General features: G+C 45.7%; 2 protein-coding genes across 2 annotated transcripts in view; one reads left to right on the top strand and one right to left on the bottom strand.

The window, feature by feature from the left end:
- The window catches only part of rhobtb3 (Rho related BTB domain containing 3), a 171,465-nt gene extending 168,999 nt beyond the window's left edge, over positions 1–2,466 (top strand). Inside the window, exon 12 of the mRNA XM_085988523.1 lies at positions 1,005–2,466. Coding sequence (XP_085844649.1) covers positions 1,005–1,120 — 116 coding nt within the window. The 3' untranslated portion in view covers positions 1,121–2,466. The remainder of the gene's footprint in view (positions 1–1,004) is intronic.
- On the bottom strand, positions 966–22,784 carry glrx (glutaredoxin (thioltransferase)). The gene is made up of 3 exons (XM_085988545.1): positions 22,506–22,784; positions 3,868–3,984; positions 966–1,146 (listed from the first exon to the last, which is right to left on the bottom strand). Exons 1-2 carry the CDS (start codon positions 22,710–22,712, stop codon positions 3,874–3,876), a joined length of 318 nt encoding a protein of 105 aa, XP_085844671.1. The 5' UTR covers positions 22,713–22,784; the 3' UTR covers positions 966–1,146; positions 3,868–3,873.
- Between the last annotated feature and the right edge of the window lie 477 nt (positions 22,785–23,261).

The raw sequence follows: 23,261 nt of genomic DNA, 5'->3' as shown, positions 1-23,261 counted from the left end.
TCACTATGTGTAAATACCTCTATTAGCAACAGTAGACTTAAGCCAGTAGGAGTAAGAAATGGGCCCAGATCAGGATGGATGGTTAGCGAGTGGGGTGAAAGTCTGGAACAGTGGGAGAGGTGTTTTAAAGATAACATTTCATTGGCCATTTTCCATTATCTGCAGAACGATAGGAGCAGGATATGGTGTGGATAACACAAGACATAAAGAAGCACAGATTTTCCTGCACACACTGCCCCAGTGTTAGACCAGCTCCATGTTCAGCAGGATGTCACAGTCCAAGGACACCCCAGGGCCTAGTACAAATAGAAGGTGCAGCTAGAGGCCTTTTACCCCATTTCTCTGGGTTAGGTCTCTCTGTGCCTGGTACCAATGGGTGCAGCAGCTCATTGCTACCTCGAGGTTGCGTTGGGGGTCTCTTGTATGAATTAGCCTCAATTTTCATGCATAATGAGGCTCTAGCTCAAAATGAGTGTGAGCCGCCCTTATGAAGACCTCAAACAAAATGACAGTGGGGAGATCGGTCAGCGGAGCTGGTACATTGCTTTTATAGTTGTACTGAAGTGGAAAAAGGAGGCTCCTGTTTGACTAAGCAAAGTGATGTCACTGCAAACATTTTTTTTTTAAAAATCACAATTCCTTGCATAATTATTGCTTCCACCATAGGAAGATTTTTTTTTTTTAAAAACAGGAATTTGTAAAACTCAATGGCAAAGACTGAAGATAAGCTCTAGTAATTATTTGAAATGGTTTGTTTCCTGGAAGTTCCTCTGTTAATGTAACATCTTATTACAGGGAACTGCAAATCTTTCATTTACTTAATTAGACCATTCTTGTTGGAGAATTAGGCTGCACAGACTTTTAAACTTTCAAATGGAGGTACCACCAGACAGGACCTCAGATGGTGTAGCAAAACAGAAAAAAGCCAAACAGCTCGTTAAAGTAAGTCCACAGTGACAACAGCATTATTAATTTCAATCTTTTTATTACATTTATATGCACAGAGGAAGAGCAAGCATTCGTGGAAAATCACAGATGGCCCTCAAGTTCCTACTTGCAGGAGCTGACTGAATACAGGCATCACATTCACTCCGGGAGATCTCGTTGTACTATCATGTAATAGTCTGTCAACCAGCCCTTGGATACCTATTGAGATTGAAAGATTGGACATTTAGAAAACCATGTTAGAAAAATAGGGACAGAAGCAAGCTGCATCTCACAAGCTCAAGATGCAAGTAAGCTTGAAGAAACTAGACTGTGAACATCCTGAATTCATATTCACTACAATATTCTGTTGGCATGCAGTTCTCATGACAAGCCTAACCACATCTTGGATTAAGTTCTGGAATACCTTCTAACATTAAGACAGACAGCTCTAAAGTCTTATTTCAGTGGTGAATTTATGGGTCGTGCCCATAAAATGTTAAGAATGGTATGAATATATACCTTCTTATCCATTTTGCTAATGGGGTTTAGTTTCTGTCAAACAGATCTTAGAAATAAATAGTAACGCAAAAATAAGCATAGTTGATTTTGACTACTTACACATTGGCCTGAAATTTAAAATCAGGAGGCGCGCTGGGAGGGGGGAGACTAGGAAGCGGTCAGGAAACCCGGGAGAACGGCAGGGCCTGATTTGCGTTTCAAACCTGTTTCCCGCCCGCAGCCAGCCAGAGAGGATGGCTGGCTGCAGGCAGGTAGGCTTGCGGCTAGAGGAGGGAGGGAGGAAGGGAGACAAGATTGGGGGCTTGCGAAACATGACCAGCCACAGTTAAATTTGAAATGCAGGTTAAATCTGAGGCACGCTAGCCTCATCATAAAATTTAAATGGGCGACCCGCCTCCTGGGAGCAAATTAGCTGCCCGCCCCTGTTAAAACCGGAAATGGGCGGGTTGGAGGCAGGTTCGGGTCGGGATTCAGTATTTTTTTTTTTTTTTTAAACTTCCCACCCTTTTTTTGGGGTTAAAATTCCCCCCCGCCACTATCTCCAAGTCAGAAACTGTGATCAATGTGATAATCCATCCACATATGTTGCCTAAGAACTGGGCCAGACAACAGGAACACTCAGCTCCAGTTCCCCCATATTGAAAATGTCACTGCTGGTGGGGTTGTTTTTTTGACATGGTTAGAATCACAGTACAGACAATATTGTATTAAGGCGTAACACTCCTGAGATCTGCAATAATGATTATCTGCAATGTTTTACAGAACTCTACCTGGGCTGAGAGACTTCCTCTTTAGTTCATCTTGTATAAACTAATTAATAACTACAGAATACCCTCAAATGTACTCCATGTGGTATTAAGTCAGCTAGTATTACAATGGTACTGTAGTGTTTACACTTAAGATTATTGCATCCTTTCTATGGGAGTGTGAAACCATTGTCGCAATAATGCAAACCCAATTCTGCTGTTTATTATATGAATAATTAACATCAGGCAATAAAAATAGAATATTGGAAATACACAGATTAGTCAGCATTTGTAAAAAGATGGACCCTTTGTCAGACCTCACAGGGACTACACACAAAACATTAACCTATCTTCTTTCATTGAAATTATGACAGACCTGATGTGTATTTCTAGCATTTTCAGCTGTCAATTAAAATTTCGGGAATTTGCAGTCTTTTTATCTCTGCAGTTAGCTAATAATATAGGGTGGTAGAAGTTTGGAACTCTCTTCCGCAAATGGCAACTGATGAGAGATCAATTGTTAATTTTAAATCAGAGATTGATAGCTTTCTGTTAACCAAAGGTATTAAGAGATATGGGCCAAAGGCGGCTAATATGGAGTTAGATCACAGTTCAGCCATGATCTCATTGAATGGCAGAGCAGGCTCGAGGGGCTGAATGGCCTACTCCTGTTCCTATGTAACCGACTGAATAAGTCACTATTTTCTATATTTAGGGGGGTCTACGATGAGGAGACATCAACTTTAAAGTCAGAGCGAGGGGAGTGTTTAGGAGAAATTTATTTAAAGCATGCAATGGTTATTGGAGCACGGGATGCTTGGCTATAGGGAATGCTTGAGGCAGAACAGAATGACTCTTTTAAAGAAAAATTGAACAAAATATTAGATGATGATACAGGGCGATGCAAAGGGAGCAGAGAAATGAGATTTGTTTAGGATTACTCTAGCAAAGAACAGACAATATGTTCAAAACCCCTACTTTTAAAATCTGAATACAATTAAAACATTTAAATTTTTATCCATATATTCATTTCAATTAGCCAAAGTAAGCTGTGAATATTTTTGTTGTACAGAAGAGTATTGAAACGCAAGTATTGATGTTCAGCTATGAGCTTGCACAACAATGAGATTAAGAGCTCCTTTGAGTGCCATTGCAAGCACCAACCTCCTATCACTCCATGGTGCTGCTCACTCATACATCTGTGCACAGCAACACCTGGCTTCCCACATAAAAGTTTTAAAGCTACTTATCTTTTCAATTTGGCAATGGTGAAGGGCAATTTAACATATTAATCTGTACTTGCTTCCCCCCCCCCCCGCCGCCCCCCCCCCCCCCAACACACACATTCTGTTCATTTTAGATTCACACATATTGTAAAAGCTAATCACAATTTACATTCACCACATTACAACTTGTAGTGAATGATCAACAACACCATGCCGTGACATTATTCTGGTTCGTACTGTAGGTTAGTTTGTCTTGGTGGGTTTTTTTTTGTTTTGAAAAGGCGGCTATATATTTTCTAGTAAAATCATTTTGAGCGTCTTCTCTTCATTAATAGCTTTCATAGTTTTCTGGCACTGGAGCCCTGAATAACATGCAACAGAGGCCACCTGGAGGTTGGAAACTGCTGCTACACTGCATACTCAACACAATTCCCGTCAGTTCATTTTACCTGGGATTATATGGCACCAATGGCACTCAGCTTGTCTTTCAACACTCCGTTCTTTTCCAGCTGCTCAACATCTGAACCACCTCCAATGCATTCAGTCCCAATGAACACACGAGGCATCTACAATAGAATCAGAACTATTACTTTTAATCAGAAGGGACAACTCATAACTTACATTAATACTGTCCCTCAACTCTCTTTAGCTCCATCAATAAGCCATCTTTTTTAGATTGGTACAGTTTCCATTATTACCAAAGAAGTAGAGATTGGAATGAGTGACCTAGGTCCAGATAATATCCACCTAAGGGTGATTAAAGAGATATTAATTGATTAATGGATATTTCCCTTAGATTGGAAGGTAGCTCATGTAGTTCCTATTTTCAAAGAAGGGAACAAATCAGAGCCAGGAAACTACAGGCCCATCATCTGGACAGCCATCATTAGGAAGATGTTTGAAGGGATCCCAAGGGATGTCCTTCATAGAGAAGGGGCCATTAGAAATACTCAACATGGCTTCCAGAAAAGAAGCTTGTGTCTTAGAAAGTGGATTTGAATTTTTTTTTTTTTTTTTTTAAAGTCACTAGGTTAGTGGATGAGGGCAATGAAATAAGGTACCTCACGCTAGATCACAAGATAGAATCGTGTTAAGTAACATAGCATCTCATGGCATCAGTGGGAATTTGATATGCTGGATATGGAATTGACTCCAATCCCACAGCCAAAGAAGTTGTGGTTAACAGGTGTGCACCAGCCTGGAACATGTTGCCAGCTGATGCAGTGTGTATACCTTCAAGAGGGAGCTGGACCAGTTCTTGACTGGGGAAGAGATCGCATCATATAGAAGGTAAGTGGATTACTGATTTTGATCACCTGAGGGAGTCAGAGAGGAATTTACAAAGTAATTTTGCCCTCATTGGCCGAGTTTTTTTACTCTCCCAGAAGATTGCATGTCTGTGGGGGAAGGGTCAGGGAGGAGTTGCAAGTGTCTAGTCATGATGCTGCAGCTGTCATGCGTGTTGGACCAGCTGGTATTTTCGTACATTCAACAACTTGTATTTATATAGCGCCTTTTGACACCGAGCCACAGAGAAATTAGGGCAGATTATCAAAAGCTTGGTCAAAGAGGTAGGTTTTAAGGAGCGTCTTAAAAGGAGGAAAAAGAGAGGTGGCGAGGTTTAGGGAGAGAATTCCAGAGCTTAGGGCCTCGGCAGCTGAAGGAACGGCCACCAATGGTTGAGTGATTAAAATCAGGGATACTGAAGAGGCCAGAATTAGAGGAGCGCAGATATCTCTGGGGCTGGAGGGGGGGGGTTGTTGTGGGGCTGGAGGAGATTACAGAGATAGGGAAGGGCGAGGCCATGGAGGGATTTGAAAACAAGAATGAGAATCTTAAAAATCGAGGCGTTGCTTAACCGGGAGCGAATGTAAGTCAGCGAGCACAGGAGTGATGGGCGAACAGGACTTGGTGCGAGTTAGGACATGTTGTGAACAGTTTGGTTCAGCCACAGACAGATACCAGGGGGAGAGATGGAGTTGATGGCTAGGGAACGGAGTTTGTGGCAGGGACCGAAGACAATGGCTTCGGTCTTTCCAACATTTAATTGGAGGAAATTTCTGCTCACCCAGTACTGGATGTTGGACAAGCAGTCTGACAATTTAGAGACCATGGAGTGGCCGAGAGAAGTGGTGGTGAGGTACAGCTGGGTGTCGTCAGCATACATGTGGAAACTGACAGTGCATTTTTGGATGATGTCGCAGAGGGACAACATGTAGATGAGAAATAGGAGGGGGCCAAGGATAGATCATTGGGGGACACCAAGGTAATGATACAGGAGCAAGAAGAGAAGCCATTGCAGGTGATTCTCTGACTATGATTAGATAGATAAGAATGGAACCAGGCGAGTGCAGTCCCACCCAGCTGGATGACGGTGGAGAGGTGCTGGAGGAGGATGGAGTGGTCAACCGTGTCAAAGGCTGCAGACAGGTCGAGAAGGATGAGGAGGGATAGTTTACCGTTGTCACAGTCACAAAGGATGTCATTTGAGACTTTGATGAGAGCCGTTTCGGTACTGTGGCAAGGGCGGACACCTGATTCGAGGGATTCAAACATGGAGTTCCGGGAAAGATGGACATGGCTTTGGGAGGCGACAGCACATTCAAGGCCTTTGGCGAGGAAAGGGAGGTTGGAGATGGGGTGGTAGTTTGCAAGGACGGAGGGGTCAAGGGTTGATTTTTTTGAGGCAGGGGTGATGACAACAGATCTGAAGCGGAGGGGGACAGTACCTGAGGAGAGAGCACCATTAACAGTATCAGCTAACATGCGAGCCAGAAAAGGAAGTGGGGTGGTCAGCAGTGTAGTGGGATAGGGTCAAGGGAGCAGGAAGTGGGTCTCACGGACAAGATGAGCTCGGAGAGGTCATGAGGGGAGATTAGAGAGAGACTGGAGAAAGATGTGAGTTCAGGGACAGGGCAGGGGGGAACCTTAGAGCAAGCTTGGCCTGGTGGACTAGGGGAAGGAAGGGAAGTGGCAGAGGCAGCCGAGACCATGAAAAGAAGTCCATGAGCTCCTCGCATTTGTTGTTGGAGGGGAGAGGGGTTTAAGAAGATGGTTTGGTTGGTTGGTTGGGGGGGGGGGGGGGATGTAGGTTGAGAGCGATACAAGGAAGTGGTCAGAGACGGCTTTATCTGCGATTGACATGATGGGAGTAGCGAGGCCACGAGAGATGGCAAAGTCCAGGGGGTGGCCATGAATATGGGTTGGGGAGTTTACATGGAGGGAGAGATTAAGGGAGGATAGGAGAGTAGTGAACTCAGGAGAGAGCATGATGAATTGAGATGGAGGTTGAAATCACCAAGGATGAGAAGTCATTCAGTGCAGAGGGTGAGAGAGGAGAGCAGTGAGGATATCTCGGTGATAACATTTTTATGGTACTTGGGTGGGCGGTAGAGAACGAGAATTTTTAAATGAGTTGAGGGGGGGAACAAGGCGAGATGCTCAAAGGAGGAGAAAGTGCCAGAGGAGTAGGGGGACAGACCAAGGTATGATTTGGTGATGAGAGCCACACCGCCACCACGGCGGTCTGTGGTGGAAGGTACAGGCAGGTGGGGAGGCTTCATTTAACTGTAAGGTGTCATCACCCCTCAGCCAGGTTTTCATCAGGGCCATGATGTCGATGCAGTCATCCACGATAAGCTCAGGGATAGCAAGGGCCTTGTTCACAAGTGAACGGACATTCTGGAGGGAGATGCGGAGAGGGTTGGTGATGGCTGATCCACTGCAAGAGTCCACAGGGTCAGCGCTGGGGGAGGGATGAGTTGGACGGCAAGGAAATTGGCAAAATTTTCCCCCAGTGGGCGCGCGGGATGGGAAAGTCGGCGAGAGAGTAAGATGGGACAGTTGGGGGTTGCTGCTTGCGAGAAGGCAGCGATGAGTACCATGGTGGGCCTTTTGGAGGATGCCAAGAGAGGCACTGGAAGCTGTAGGCTTATCCAAGAGGGAGTCAAGCCTGGAATGACGGCAGGAGTAGGAAGGTCTAAGGCTAATGAAGGGTTGGGGTGGGGTTTTGGGAGGGCAGACTTTCTGAGAGAGTAGGGATGAAAGGAGGCATGACGACAGGAGAGCGGTCAAGGAGGGAGAGAGAAAAGGAAAGGGGGAAGAAAAATGGAGAAATAGAAATTACAGCTCAGGTTCGGAGCGGCAGCCAAAATATGCACGCTAATGGACATGGGGAAAAACTCAAGTTATATAGGCCTAGTTATGTACCAATTATTGGGATACATATTTCCTGGTAGCAACAGGGAATAGGTAGGAGACAACAGTAGGGAGTCCAGAGTTAAAGTCAAAGTCAGAGGTCCCGTGGAGTGATACAGTTGACGTAGGTAGGGTGGAGTCGGCATGGAGCGTTGACGAACTGTTGTCCAAGTTTGGGGACAGGTGTAGTGGACGACTGAAATCCAGAAGCTATTTGAAGGGTAGATAATTGGAGGATGGAGGTTATTCATTGGGAATGAGAATCCAGGAGATTTGTAGAATTGATTGCAGTGCAGAAAGATGATGGCAAAGTTGACGCAAAGTTGGAAGTCACCGTAGATCAGGAGCGTCGAAGAAATGTAACCCACTAGCCAGCCAACAACAAAGCTGAAGAAACAGTAGAACGAGCCGCCCAGCTCAGCAGAGAAACATCAGCAATGGGGCAGGGGGGAGGAAAGAGAAAGGATCATAGATCGCCAAAGTTACTAACATTTTTTAGCAGCAGGATCAGAGACATAGCAGATGAGACTTGCGGTATAATCCAGTGTAGGAGCATAGTTCTGATGAAAGGTCATCGACCTGAAACATTAACTGTTTCTCTCTCCACAGATGCTGCCTGACCTGCTGAGTATTTCCAACATTTTCTGTTTTTATTTCAGATTTCCAGCATCTGCAGTATTTTGCTTTTGCATAGTCTTGATGTCCAGAGAAGTCCAGGAATTCAGAAATCAAAATTTAAGAGATTCAGCAGCTCAGTGAGAGAAGCAGAGTGCAGACATGGGGCGGGGGGTGGGTTCGTACAATTCGAAGTCATAATGGGAGACTCAAGCTGCTTTATATTGCATTGAATGGAGTTTTAAAAGGCCCAATGGCTGCGGGAAAATTAGTCTCCTCAGTGGGAACCCCAATGCAAACTGTCTGGATTTGCTAAGGCAGCTACCTGAAAGACCCAGTAAAAACAATGGCCAGATTTACCTCTAACAGTGAGATTGGCAATACATCCTGTAAAATTTGGAGTCTAGTGCACCAATCTCACCGTTGATAAGTTTCCTGCATTTCTAATTAGAATTTGCCACAGCAAGCATAGCAGCAAATCAGAAACAACTGGCCATTGTACTTACCGTCACTCTATAGATAATTCCTGATACCTTAATTTAAAACTATCCTGCCGATGCTTGGTTTTGTCTGCCATGGAGTAAACATTTGTATACATATCGATATGCAATTGTTGAATTGTCTCTTTAGGCATTTATTTATTCATTCTTGAGACACCTTTTAGTTAAACAAATATGAAGTAGAAAATTAGCAACAAATGCTAAAGAAAATGTTGTTAAAAAAATTGTTTTGACATGACAATGCAATGTTTAAGAATCTTTCAAAAAGTCCCAATCAGCAAACAATAGCATGTCATATTCCAATCAGCAACCACAGCAATGTGAATAATTTAGAGAATGCATCTAAAGTCAATTATTTACACCACTGCCAGGTCTCCAGTGTCATTATTTTTAAGTCTAAGTGGCAGCAGCATGAAAACGGACTCAAGTGCAGGGAAATTGTGATCACCATTAATTTTAATGGAAGGTGGAGCCTCCATTAAACAGTTTTCGACGAGGTAACAGTGGACCACAAAAGTTCCAGGAAAATATGGAGCGGCATAATTAATGGTGCAAATCACTTACTCTATAATTTCCTCTTTCTTTTGTGCTGTTCAAGAGTCCCTATGCCATAGATGGCACAAGTCTCCAAGGAAAATCTGGGCCAAATTAAAAGCAGCTTTAATGTACTTGGGGATGAGTATTGATGGGCAAAATGGTCTTTTCTGATGTTCTAATTGACATTAGTGATTAGAATCATAATGCAATTCTGCAATCTTCCAACTAACAGAATTTTCAAACATTGTGTTTTGAATTAGAATATCACTTCCACTACCTTGTTAGGCCCACCACTATTACAACAGTCAGAATGAGTAGACTGCAGCTTTATATTCCAAGCAAACTGTAGCCAGGGCCCATTTCAGGAGAGGCTATCCCATGGCTCATGAGCTATCTGTAGCTCTTCGATTTCTAAAGGTCAATTCTATCAATTACAGATCCAGTCCTTCTTGCCACCTTCAACAATGGCACTCCTGAACATAAATGAACAATGGAAGTGGCTGTCACATGCAATTTCATTATCTGCCTTTTCAGATTTGAAAGGTTGGCCACTGCTTACCTAATTTATAGGCTGCCAATTGAGTGTAACAGACACAATAGGGCCAGTTTTATGAATGCACACATCTGGCTCAGAGCCTCGCCAGTCAGGAGTACATACTGGGAAAATAGCAAATGTGCTTTGGGTAGCTTGTGTACAATTTCCTGATGCATACTCCCGGAAGGAAAGGCTTTGTGATGGAAGGGCAATTTCATAAAATTGGTCCTAATGTGAATGTCAGTCCAACTGATCTGCAGCAAGATGAAACCAAATGCATTAACATGCATACATGAAATATTAAGTATACAGGTAAGAGTGATCTGTGATCGGTATGATCCCAGTTCTTCAGTGCATTCAGCTCCTTCATGTTGTGATGAGCACCTCCAGAGGATAACAGTAAAAAGTGGAAGCCAAATAGTTGGAAAGATATTAGGTTTTGGTATGAAATGAACTCATTGTCCATGTAAGTTACACCACTTTCTGCTGCTCAAAATGCAGGTGAATGCCACTTCACCCAATTCAAAGCCCCAATTCAAAGCAGAATTTTAATTTTATATCAGTCTTACTATCCTCAGTTTTTTTAGGGGGTTAGGGGAGGGAAGATAGATAAGCACTTGAATGCAACACTCTATGCTTCTTACTGATATTCTCCCTCCTGAGGTACATAGAGATAGGAACAGGAGTAGGCCATTCGGCCCTTCGAGCCTGCTCCGCCATTCAATGAGATCATGGCTGATCTTCGTCTGAGATCATAGCTGATCTTACCAGTTCAGTACCCCGTCCCCGCCTTTTCTCCGTAACCCTTAATCCCCTTAGCCTTCAGAAATATATCCAATTCTCTCTTGAAAATATTTATTGAATTAGCCTTCACAGCCCTCTGTGGCAGGGAATTCCACAGGCTCACCACTCTTTGAGTGAAGAAATTCTTCCTCATCTCTGTTTTAAATGATTTGCCTGCTATTTTTAGACTGTGGCCCCTGGTTCTGTGCTCCCCTGCCATTGGAAACATTCTCTCTGAATTCAGCCTGTCCAGGCCTGCCATAATTTTATATGTTTCGATGAGATCCCCTCTCAATCTTCTAAACTCCAGTGAGTACAAGCCCAAACTATTCAATCTCTCCTCGTAGGTCATTCCCGCCATTCCAGGTATCAGCCTGGTGAATCGCCGCTGCACTCTTTCCATGGCAAGAACATCCTTCCGCAGATGGGGCGACCAAAACTGTACACAATACTCCAGATGCGGTCTCACCAGCACCTTGTACAGCTGTAGTAAGGTATCCCTATTCCTATACTCGAACCCCCTTGATATGAAGGCCAACATACCATTTGCCTTCTTAATCGCCTGTTGCACCTGCATGCTCTCCTTCAGTGACTGGTGCACAAGAACACCCAGGTCCCTCTGCACTTCCCCATCTCCCAATCTATTGCCATTTAGATAATAATCCACCCTCCTGTTTTTACCCCCAAAGTGGATAACCTCGCATTTATCCACATTATAGTGCATCTGCCACGTATCCGCCCATTCCCCCAACCTGTCCAAATCGCACTGTAGCCTCCTGACATCCTCATCAGAGCCCACCCCTCCTCCTAGTTTAGTGTCGTCAGCGAATTTGGAAATATTGCATCCAATTCCCTGATCCAGATCATTTATATATATTGTGAACAGCTGGGGTCCCAGGACAGATCCTTGCGGCACCCCGCTGGTCACTGCCTGCCACTCCGAAAACGAGCCGTTTATTCCAACTCTCTGTTTTCTATCCGCCAGCCAGTTCTCTATCCACGTTAATACTTTGCCCCCAATCCCATGAGCCTTAATTTTGCATGATAATCTTTTGTGTGGAACCTTATCGAAGGCTTTCTGGAAGTCAAGGTACACCACATCCACTGGCTCTCCCCCATCTATTTTACCAGTTACTTCCTCAAAAAATTCCAGCAGATTAGTCAAACACGATTTACCCTTTGTAAATCCATGTTGACTCTGTCCGATCCTTTCCCCATTTGTCAAGTGCTCCGCTATTTTATCCTTAATAATGGACTCTAGCATTTTGCCCACAACCGATGTAAGGCTTACTGGTCTATAATTCCCTGCTTTCTCTCTACCCCCCTTTTTAAATATTGGGGTAACATTAGCTACCCTCCAATCCACGGGTACTGTTCCCGAGTCAATGGAGTTCCGGAAGATGATCCTTAGAGCATCTGCTATCTCCAGGGCCACCTCCTTAAGTACCCTAGGATGTAGTTTATCAGGCCCCGGGGATTTGTCGGCCTTCAGTCCCCTCAACTTACCCAACACCATATCCCTAGAGATACTAATTTCTGTCAGCTCCTCCCTCTCATTAGTCCCTATGTTTGTCGATATTCCTGGGAGGTTATTTGTGTCCTCCTTTGTGAATACAGAACCAAAGTATGAGTTTAATTGGTCTGCCATTTCCTTATTCTCCATTATATATTCTCCCGAATCGGACTGCAAGGGACCGACTTGGGATTTTACCAGTCTTTTCCTCCTGATATACCGATAAAAGCTTTTGCAGTCTGTCTTTATGTTTGCTGCAAGTTTACTTTCGTATTCTATTTTCCCCTTCCTGATTAATCCCTTTGTCCTCTTTTGCTGTATCCTGTACTGCCCCCAATCTTCCGGTCTGGTGCTTTTTTTTGCCAGTTGATATGCCCTTTTTTTTGATTTTATGCTGTCCCTAATTTCCCTCGTTATCCACGGTTGAGTCACCTTTTTAGGTTTATTTTTATGCCAAACCGGTATAAACATGTTCTGGAATTCTTCCATTCTATCTTTGAATGCTTGCCATTGTCTATCCACTGTCAATCCCCCCAGAAACACCACCCAATCAATCTTACCCAATTCCCGTCTCATACCCTCGTAATTCCCTTTATTTAAGTTCTGGACCTTAGTCTCTGATTCAATTTCCTCACTCTCCATCTCGACTGAGAGCTCGATCATATTATGATCGCTCTGACCCAAGGGGCCTCGTACAAGAAGATTGCTGATAAGTCCCTTCTCATTGCACAATACCCAGTCTAAAATGGCCTGATCTCGAGTCGGCTCCTCGACATATTGGTCCAGATAACCGTCCCGAAAACATTCCAGGAATTCCTCCTCCTCAGAATTTTTACTAATTTGGGTAGTCCAATCAATATGTAAATTAAAGTCACCCATGATGACAGCTGTGCTCTTATCGCACGCTTCTCTAATTTCCCTTTTTATGCCTTCCCTCACCTCCATATTACTATTTGGAGGCCTATATATCACACCCACTAACGTTTTCCTCCCCTTGCTATTTCTCATTTCTACCCATACAGATTCCGTTTCATCCGAGTTAATATCCTTCCTTTCCATTGCATTAATCCCCTCCTTTACCAGCAATGCTACCCCACCTCCCCTACCTTTTTGCCGATCCTTCCTAAATATTGTATATCCCTGGATGTTAAGTTCCCAGCCTTGCCCACCCTGCAGCCACGTTTCTGTAATCCCAATCAAATCATACTTGTTTACCTCTATTTCCACAACTAATTCATCCACCTTGTTCCTAATGCTTCTAGCATTAAGATACAAAGCCTTCAGGCTTGCTTTTTTCACACTCTCATTATGAATTAGTTTGGCCCTTTGTGTTTCTCTCCTTTGCTTATTGCTTCTCACCTTTCTACCATCTATTTCTAACTTCATATGACTTCCCTCTTTTCCACTACCTAGGTTCCCATCCCCCTGCCAAATTAGTTTAAATCCTCCCGAACCGCCCTAGAAAATATTACCCCGAGGACATCGGCTCCCTCACAGTTCAGGTGTAGACCGTCCCCTTGGTACAGGTCACTCCTCCCCAAGAACTGGTTCCAATGCCTCAAGAATTTAAATCCCTCTCCCTTGCACCACTGCTCAAGCCACGTATTTAGCTTATCTATCTTACTCTCTCTAAACTTATTAGCTCGTGGCACTGGTAGCAATCCAGAGATTACTACCTTTGAGGTCCTACTTTTCAATTTAGCTCCTAACTCCCTAAATTCAGCTTGTAGGACCTCCTCCCTCTTTTTACCTACATCGTTGGTACCTACATGTACCACGACAACTGGCTGATCCCCCTCCCCCTTCAGAATGCTCTGCACCCGCTCCGAGACATCCTTGACCCTTGCACCAGGGAGGCAACATACCATCTTGGAGTCTCGGTCTCGGCCACAGAAACTCCTATCTATCCCCCTTACAATTGAATCCCCTATCACTATAGCCCTATCCCTCTTTTTCCCGCCCTTCTGTGCAGCAGAGCCAGTCATGGTGCCCTGAACCTGGCTGCTGGTGCCTTCCCCTGATAAGTCATCTCCCCCAACAGTACCCAAAACGGTAAACCTGTTTTGGAGGGAGATGACCGCAGGTGACTCCTGCACTACCTTCCTGCCTTTACCCTGCCTTTTGGTCACCCATTTACTGTCTGAGCTAGCCTTTACCTGCGGTGTGACCAACTCACTGAATGTGCTATCCACAACATCCTCAGCATCGCGTATGCTCCAGAGTGAGTCCATTCGCAGCTCCAGCGCCGCCATGCGGTCTGCTAGGAGCTGCAGCTGGACACACTTCCTGCACACATAGTTGTCAGGGACAGTGTCCCTGATTTCCCACATGGCACAGGAGAAGCATGACACGGGTCCGAGCTGCCCTTCCATGACTTAACCCTTACAATACCCTTTTATTTACTACGATTTAGCTTAATTATTGAATTCTACTTAGAATAAGTTTGTGAAAGTACTCACCAACCAGTCACCTACCTGTTTTCTGGTGTTGTATTTTCACTGCCGCCTCCTGTCCTGGAACCTTTTCCACCTAGGTTAGGCTCCTGAAATAAAATTAATTGAACCTACCTTTTCAACTTCCCCTAACCCCTAAAAGGTTAGAGGAGGTGGAAGGGTGGGAGACACTACACTGTAGTGTTTCGGGTTTAGCAACAGCTCCACCTATATAAGAGTTACTGGCCTCCTGCTCTCCCGACTGCACCAGCTGTGAAAGAAAAAGCCCGCGAAAGGTGAGCTTTTAAACTCACCAGTTACTGGCCTCCTGCTCTCCCGACTGCCCCAGCAGTTACTGGCCTCCTGCTCTCCCGACTGCCCCAGCTGTGGTCTCGGGCCTCGCCTCTCTCCGGTTTTTATACCGGGCTCCGACTCACTGCTCCCGACTGGTCTCGGGCCTCGCTGGTCGCCGGGTTTTCTCCCGAGCTCCTCCTCGCTGCTCCCGACTCCGCCTCCACCCGCTGCCGATGCCGCACTGGGGCCTACCTGAGCCTCTGGGGCCTCTTGTAGTCGCTCTGCCGCTCAGCTCCGCCTCCACCCGCTGCCGATACCGCACTGGGGCCTACCTGAGCCTCTGGGGCCTCTTGTAGTCGCTCTGCCGCTCAGCTCCGCCTCCACCCGCTGCCGATGCCGCACTGGGGCCTACCTGAGCCTCTGGGGCCTCTTGTAGTCGCTCTGCCGCTCAGCTCCGCCTCCACCCGCTGCCGATGCCGCACTGGGGCCTACCTGAGCCTCTGGGGCCTCTTGTAGTCGCTCTGCCGCTCAGCTCCGCCTCCACCCGCTGCCGATGCCGCACTGGGGCCTACCTGAGCCTCTGGGGCCTCTTGTAGTCGCTCTGCCGCTCAGCTCCGCCTCCACCCGCTGCCGATGCCGCACTGGGGCCTACCTGAGCCTCTGGGGCCTCTTGTAGTCGCTCTGCCGCTCAGCTCCGCCTCCACCCGCTGCCGATGCCGCACTGGGGCCTACCTGAGCCTCTTGTAGTCGCTCTGCCGCTCAGCTCCGCCTCCACCCGCTGCCGATCCTTTGGTACTTTACCCACATTATTCACAATTGACAAAATGTTAGCTTCCTACTGGACCACAGCTATGCCAAATCTATCATCACATGCACTTCTAGCAGGGTCACTGGACAGCAATCAGTTTGGCAACCCTGGCCGATTTTCCCTTCCCAGGTGCAGAGGTCAGTTCTACTGCCATCCATCGGACATTAGCTAACTCAGTACATATTGGGGGATTAAACTGGGGATCTACTCAGCTTCAGTGAATTTGGTTCATCTGGTACCACAGTTCATGCCACCACCCCACCTCCAAAATCTTGAATGCATAATCTAGGCTGACATGCCAGTATTATTCTACATTAACAGGGACTGCACTTCAAAAGTACTTAATTGGCTATGAAGTGCTTTGGAACATCCTGAAAGGTACTATATAAATGCAAGTCTTTCTTACTGAGCAAGTGCTACATTGTTGAAGGTGCTGTCCTGTGGATGAAATAGGCTAGATTTTGCTGAAAATAATTAATGGCATCTGAACGATGCACGCTGTTATTAATGCGCGAAATTGGCCAGCAACTCATAGCAAGGAAGAGACCCCCCATGAAATGCAAATCGCCACAAGTTGCTGGCTGGTTAGCTTTGCGAAAATGGCATTGCACGCTTACCCTCCGTGATTTTCATGAAGCTGCTGCGTTTGCACATTAATTGACCATTAAACGCGCCACAAAAACTTAAGTCTAGTGATTAACGGCACAAGTACTCTTAGAACAACTTGATAATTGTAACTGACTGCCAATCAACCTCTCTTGCCCAGAAAGCGAATAAGTGTAGAATCTCACTCCTTCGGGTTTGTCAAATTTTAATTAAAAAAAACTTTTTCTGTGTCTTTTTTCCCCTCTCTCTTAATCCAATCTTTCTTTCCCACTCTAATTCTGTACCTGATTTGACATCACTCAAATTTACCCTCCTTAGTCCTTCCTGTTTATTTCTTAATCCTTAAATCTCATTGGTTAAGGAGATACTCTGTTTGTCCTGTTGTTCACCAAATGCCCTATTGCCCTCGCACTTCCAACAAATTTTAGGCTAAACCTAAATGTGCACAAACACGTCTAACCAACAGCAAAATCTGGCTCATTGACTTTCAAGCAAGTTGGAGATGGAGCAATAGTTTGAGGATGGAAAGATCCAGAATTACTATATACAGATTCTGTGGCACAGAAACTGGAGCTTAAGTGACTTTAGGCACTTAGCCAGCAATAAAGTAACCTTGCCAGATTTACCAAGGCTAATGGCCAGGAAGAACAAGTTTTAAAAAAAAATATGAAGCAGTTTCCTGTCCAGTTAGTTTCATTTAAGTTGATTCACGGTACCCACGTTTGCTTTAACTTTTAGACCAGTTTGTGCCAATTTTGGAGCCATCACATAAGATATACAGCACAGAAACAGGCCATTCGGCCCAACCAGTCCATGCAGGCATTTATGCTCCACACGAGCCTCCTCCAGTCTTCCCTCATCTAACTATCAGCATAACCCTCTATTCCCTTCTCCCTCATATGCTTATCTAGCCTCCCATTAAATGCATCTATACTATGCACCTGAACTATTCCGTGGTAGCGAGTTCCATTCTCACCACTCTGGGTAAAGAAGTTTCTTCTGAATTCCCTATTTGATTTCTTGGTGACTATCTTATATTCATGGCCTCTAGTTTTGTTCTTCCCCACAAGTGGAAACACTCTCTCTGTATCTACTCTATCAAACCCTTTCATAAGTTTAAAGACCTCTATTAGGTCACCCCTCAGCCTTCTCTTTTCAAGAGAAAAGAGACCCAGTCTGTTCATCCTCTCCTGATGGGCATAACCTTGCATTTCTACTGGCATCATACTTGTAAATATTTTTTGCACCCTCTCCAGTGCCTCGTTATCCTTTTTATAATATGGTGACCAGAACTGTACACAGTACTTCAAGTGTGATCTAACCAAGGTTTGATACTAGTTTAGCATAACTTCTCAATTCTATCCCTCTAGAAATAACCCCTAGTGCTTGGTTAGCTTTTTTTTAAATGTCCTTATTAATGTCACTACTTTTAGTGCTTTGTGTATTTGTACTCAGAGATCCCTTTGCTCTTCCACTCCATTTAGAGTCTTATTTTCCAAATAATATGACAACCTCATTTTTCTTACTAAAATGTAATACCTCACACCTATCTGTGCTAAAATTCATTTGCCAATGATGTGCCCATTCTGCAAGTTTACCAGTGTGTCATCTGCCAGCAGCCATGGACTGTCATCAGAAAAATGGAGACAGGGAACGGTAGCATAGTGGTAATGTCACTGGGCTAGTAATCCAGAGATACAAGTTCAAATCCCACCATGACAGCTGGGGAATTTAAAGTCAGTTAATTCAATTTTTTTCAAAATCTGGAATAATTACTAGCATCAGTAAAGGTAACCATGAAACTATCGGATTGTCGTAAAAGCCGATCTGGTTCACTAAAGTCCTTTAGGGAAGGAAATCTGCCGTCCTTAACTGGTCTGGCCTATATGTGACTCCAAACCCATAGCAATGTGGTTGACTCTTAACTGCCCTCTGAAATGGCCTAGCAAGTCACTCAGTTGTAACAAACCGCTACATAAGAACATAAGAAATAGGAGCAGGAGTAGGCCAATCGGCCCCTCGAGCCTGCTCCGCCATTCAATAAGATCATGGCTGATCTGATCCTAACCGCCAATCCACTATCACAGAACCATCTCCTGAATCTAACAGAATTAGACACACAAAATAGGAGCAGGATCAGGCTACACGGCCCCTGGGCCCGCTCCGCTACCCACAGGGCCATGACCGATCCGAACCTAGACTCATGTCCAAATTCCTGCCCGCTCCCCGTAACCCTTAATTCCCTTTACTTCTAGGAAACTGTCTATTTCTGTTTTAAATTTATGTAATGATGTAGCTTCTACAGCTTTTGGGGGCAGCATATTCCATGGACCTACCACCCTCTGAGTGAAGTAGTTCCTCCTCATCTCAGTTTTGAAAGAGCAGCCCCTTATTCTAAGACTATGCCCCCTAGTTCTAGTTTCACCCATCATTGGGAACATCCTCCCCGCAGCCACCCGATCCAACCCCTTCACAATCTTATATGCTACGAAACATAATAAGAATACAACCTGGCTTCAACTTCGGCACCGGCTACAGACATAGCAATGGCACACCCAGCCCAGTCGACCCTGCAAATTCTTCCTCACCAACATCTGGGGACTTGTGCCAAAATTGGGAGAGCTGTCCCACAGACTAGTCAAGCAACAGCCTGACAGTCATACTCACAGAATCATATCTTTCAGCCAATGTCCCAAACTCCTCCATCACCATCCCTGGGTATGTCCTGTCCCACCGGCAGGACAGACCCACCAGGGGTGACGGCACAGTGGTATACAGTCGGGAAGGAGTGGCCCTGGGAGTCCTCAACATTGACTCCAGACCCCATGAAATCTCATGGCTCCAGGTCAAGCATGGGCAAGGAAACCACCTACCGCCCTCCCTCAGCTGATGAATCAGTACTCCTCCGTGTTGAACACCACTTGGAAGAAGCACTGAGAGTAGTAAGGGCACAGAATGTACTCTGGGTGGGGGACTTCATCACCAAGAGTGCCTCAGTAGCACCTCTACTGGCCAAGCTGGCCAAGTCCTGAAGGACAACACTGCCAGTCTGGGGCTGCGACAGGTGGTGAGAGAAACAACACGAGGGAAAAACCTACCTGTCGCAGATGCATCTGTCCATGACAGTATTGGTAGCAGTAACCACCGCACAGTCATTGCGGAGATGAAGGCCCGTCTTCACACCGAAGACACCCTCCATTGTGTTGTGTGGCACTACCACCGTGCTAAATGGGATAGATTCACAACAGATCTAGAGCAGCTCAAAACTGGGCATTCATGGAGGTGCTGGTTGTCATCAGCAGCAGCAGAATTGTATTCCACCACAATCTGTAACCTCATGGCCTGACATATCCCTCACTCTACCATTACCATCAAGCCAGGGGACCAACCATGGTTCAATGAGGAGTGTAGAAGAATATGCCAGGAGCAGCACCAGGCATATCTAAAAATGAGGTGCCAAGCGGAGGAAGCTGGAACACAGGACTACATGCAGGCCAAAAAGCAGAAGCCGCATGCTATAGACAGGGCTAAGCAATCCCACAATCAATGGATCAGATCAAAGCTCTGCAGTCCTGCCACACCCAGTCATGAATGGTGGTGGACCATTAAACAACTAATGGGAGGAGGAGGAGGCTCCATGAATATTCCCATCCTCAATGATGGTGGAGCCCAGCACTTGAGTGCAAAAGACAAGGCTGAAGCGTTTGCAACCAACTTCAGCCAGAAGTGCCAAGTGGATGATCCATATCGCCCTACTCCTGGAGGTCCCCACCAACACAGAAGGCAGTCATCAGCCAATTCGATTCACTCCACATGATATCAAGAAACGGCTAAGTGCACTAGATACAGCAAAGGCTATAGGCCCAGACAACATCCCGGCTATCGTGCTGAAGACTTGTACTAGCCACGTCTGTAGCCAAGCTGTTCCAGTACAGCTACAACACTGGCATCTATCTGACAATGTGGAAAACTGCCCAGGTATGTCCTGTCCACAAAAAGCAGAACAAATCCAACCCGGCCAATTACCGCTCCATTAGTCTACTCTCAATCATCAGCAAAGTGATGGAATGTGTCATCGACAGTGCTATCAAGCGGCACTTACCAATAACCTGCTCACTGATGCCCAGTTTGGGTTCCGCCAAGACCACTCGGCTCCCGACCTCATTACAGACTTGGTCCAAACATGGACAAAGGAGCTGAATGCCAGAGGTGAGGTGAGAGTGACTGCCCTTGATATCAAGGCAACATTTGACCAAGTATGGCATCAAGGAGCCCTAGTAAGGTCAGAAATGGAGATGTTCGCTGATGACTGCACAGTGTTCAGTGCCATTCACAACTCCTCAGATAATGAAGCAGTCCGTGCCCGCATGCAACAAGACCTGGACGATGTTCAGGCTTGGGCTGATAAATGGCAGGTAATATTCACGCCACAGAAGTGATAGGCAACAAGCGAGAGCCTAACCACCTCCCCTTGAAATTCAACAGCATTACCATCGCCAAATCCCCCACCATCAACATCCTGGGGGGTCACCATTGATCAGAAACTTAACTGGACCAGCCACACAAATACTGTGGCAACAAGAGCAGGTATTCTGCAGCGAGTGTCTCACCTCCTGACTCCCCAAAGCCTTTCCACCATCTACAAGGCACAAGTAAGGAGTGTGATGGAATACTCTCCACTTGCCTGGATGAGGGCAGCCCCAACAACACTCAAGAAGCTCGACAGTATCCAAGACAAAGCAGCCGGCTTGATTGGCACCCCATCCACCACCTTAAACATTCACTCCCTCCACCACCGGCATACCGTGGCTACAGTGTATACCATCTACAAGATGCACTGCAGCAACTCACCAAGGCTTCTTCGGCAGCACCTCCCAAACCCAGAAGCTATTCCACCTAGAAGGACAAGGACAGCAGGCGCATGGGAACACCACCACCTCCAAGTCACACACGATCCTGACTTAGTATATCGCTGATCCTTCATTGTCGCTGTGTCAAAATCCTGGAACTCCCTCCCTAACAGCGCTGTGGGGGTACCTTCACCACACGGACTGCAGCAGTTCAAGAAGGCGGATCACCACCACCTTCTCAAGGGTAATTAGGGTTGGTCAATAAATGCTGGCCTTGCCAGCAATGCCCACATCTCAAACAAATAAAAAAAAATAGCCAGAGCCATAAAACATGCATGACTTGTTTAAAGCACAGTATGCAGCTCGTCTAACAGTTAAATAAAAGGTGTTGCACTGGTTTTTAGGGCGGCTCCTATGTTCACCAGGGCGACATGGCTTCCTATTTTTGGGGAATTAGCCGAGCCTCAAACTGGCCGCATACCCAGTGCCGTCACTGGGTCACGTGCAGCAAATGAAGAGACCGCTTTAAACTGATTAATAAAATGGTTAATATAGACTGTGGGGTGGGGCGGTTCCGGGAACCCACCCCCCAAAAAAAAATCTTCGTATTGGTCTGTGAACGCTTGGGGTTCCGCTTTGTTGACACGCTGCCGAAAGAGCCTGAAACAGACACTAAGAGGGAGGGTAACCAGTGCCGTGTTAATGGCTACAATGTGACACTGACGCGATCGAAGCGCTGCGGCCAGGGAGAGGGGGAGGCGCCGCTCCCATTCCTCCTGCAGGGCCCCCACCGTTTAACCCGGGGGTGAAGGGGAGCACTGAAACCCCGCAGAATCTCGGCAACGTCTTTAAAAGGGGGTAGAGCCCAACCCGGCCACCAGCTCCTCAGCATCTTCATGGTTTCCCTTGTGAAGCACTCTGCCCTCCCCCACTGCACCAATAAGCAGCAGGAACTCGGAGCGCCAGCAAGGCCTTTCGGCCCATTGAGGTCTGCATAGCTCAACTTAAACTAGATTTTCCCCATTTTTCCAGTGGAACGTTATACTACGTTAAATGCGCTTTTTAAATGTAAATGGTATTTTTAAAAATGTTGCATAATGTTCTGAAGATATAAACCCACCCGCTAATAAACCTACAGAGAGTCGTTGTAGCGCCGGCCCGGGGTGGGGGTGAGATTTCACTGCCCGGGGGTGACAACCTACAGGTCCCCACCGGCTTTCCCCACTCCCTTCAAATGGAAATTCACGACTTACAGTTTTGAGTGATTATATTGCATTCAAAATATACTGAAGGCCTATACAGCATTTTACAGTTCCGTTTACATTTATAAAAAAACAATTAGAAACGCAACTTCTAAGATTCACACCACCAGAGAGAAAATGTCCCTTAGATCGGTTCCTAAGATAAATAAACTCACCGTCCTGGCCCCGGTTCTTTTTTGTAAGTAATCTTGGATATCTTTCATTTCGGAATGGCCGGCAATGTCGTAGATCTGTAGGCTGTCTTGTTTGTACTTGTATTTTTGCAGAACATTCTGTGCTAATACACAGTAAGGACATGCCGCTTTCGTGAAAAGAACCACTTTATTTGCTTGGACTTTGCTGTCTACATACTGCTGAGCCATTCTCGGTCTCTCCGTACTTCAATGACAACACAAGCGTCTCTCCTCGTCTCCTTATAACTGGGAGGAGTTTTAAGTGAACCGCGTTTACTGAAATCATCCGGCAGGGGAAGATTTGTCTTAATTAAAAGTTGGTTGCTTCCTTTATTTGTTTTCTCAACCTGTTTACATTGTACGACAGTCTTCTACAAGAAAAACAATCAACATTCCTTATATTAAAAAATGGTGAAATTTTGCAGTGATAGCAGTATTTCAATGGAAAAGGAAGTAAGGCGGGGTGTAAGAACGGGCTGCCGAATCGTTACAGCCTGTTTTGTGCTACCACCACAGACCAATTTTATCCTAAATTCCCAACCTTGCTCTATTGCAAAAGCAAAATACTGCGGATGCTGGAAATCTGAAATAAAAACAGAAAATGCTGGAAATACTCAGCAGGTCAGACAGCATCTGTGGAGAGAGAAACAGTACAGGTCGCTGACCTTTCATCAGAAGATCCTGCTCTATTACAATTTTTTTTCTGTGTTAGCCAAATTACTATGATCAGTGTTCCTC

This window comes from Somniosus microcephalus, chromosome 1 (genome assembly GCF_052327205.1).
Source record: "Somniosus microcephalus isolate GS21.2 chromosome 1, FLI_Smic_1.0, whole genome shotgun sequence".
NCBI lineage: Eukaryota > Metazoa > Chordata > Chondrichthyes > Squaliformes > Somniosidae > Somniosus > Somniosus microcephalus.
This window is presented reverse-complemented; position numbering and strand designations above follow the sequence as displayed.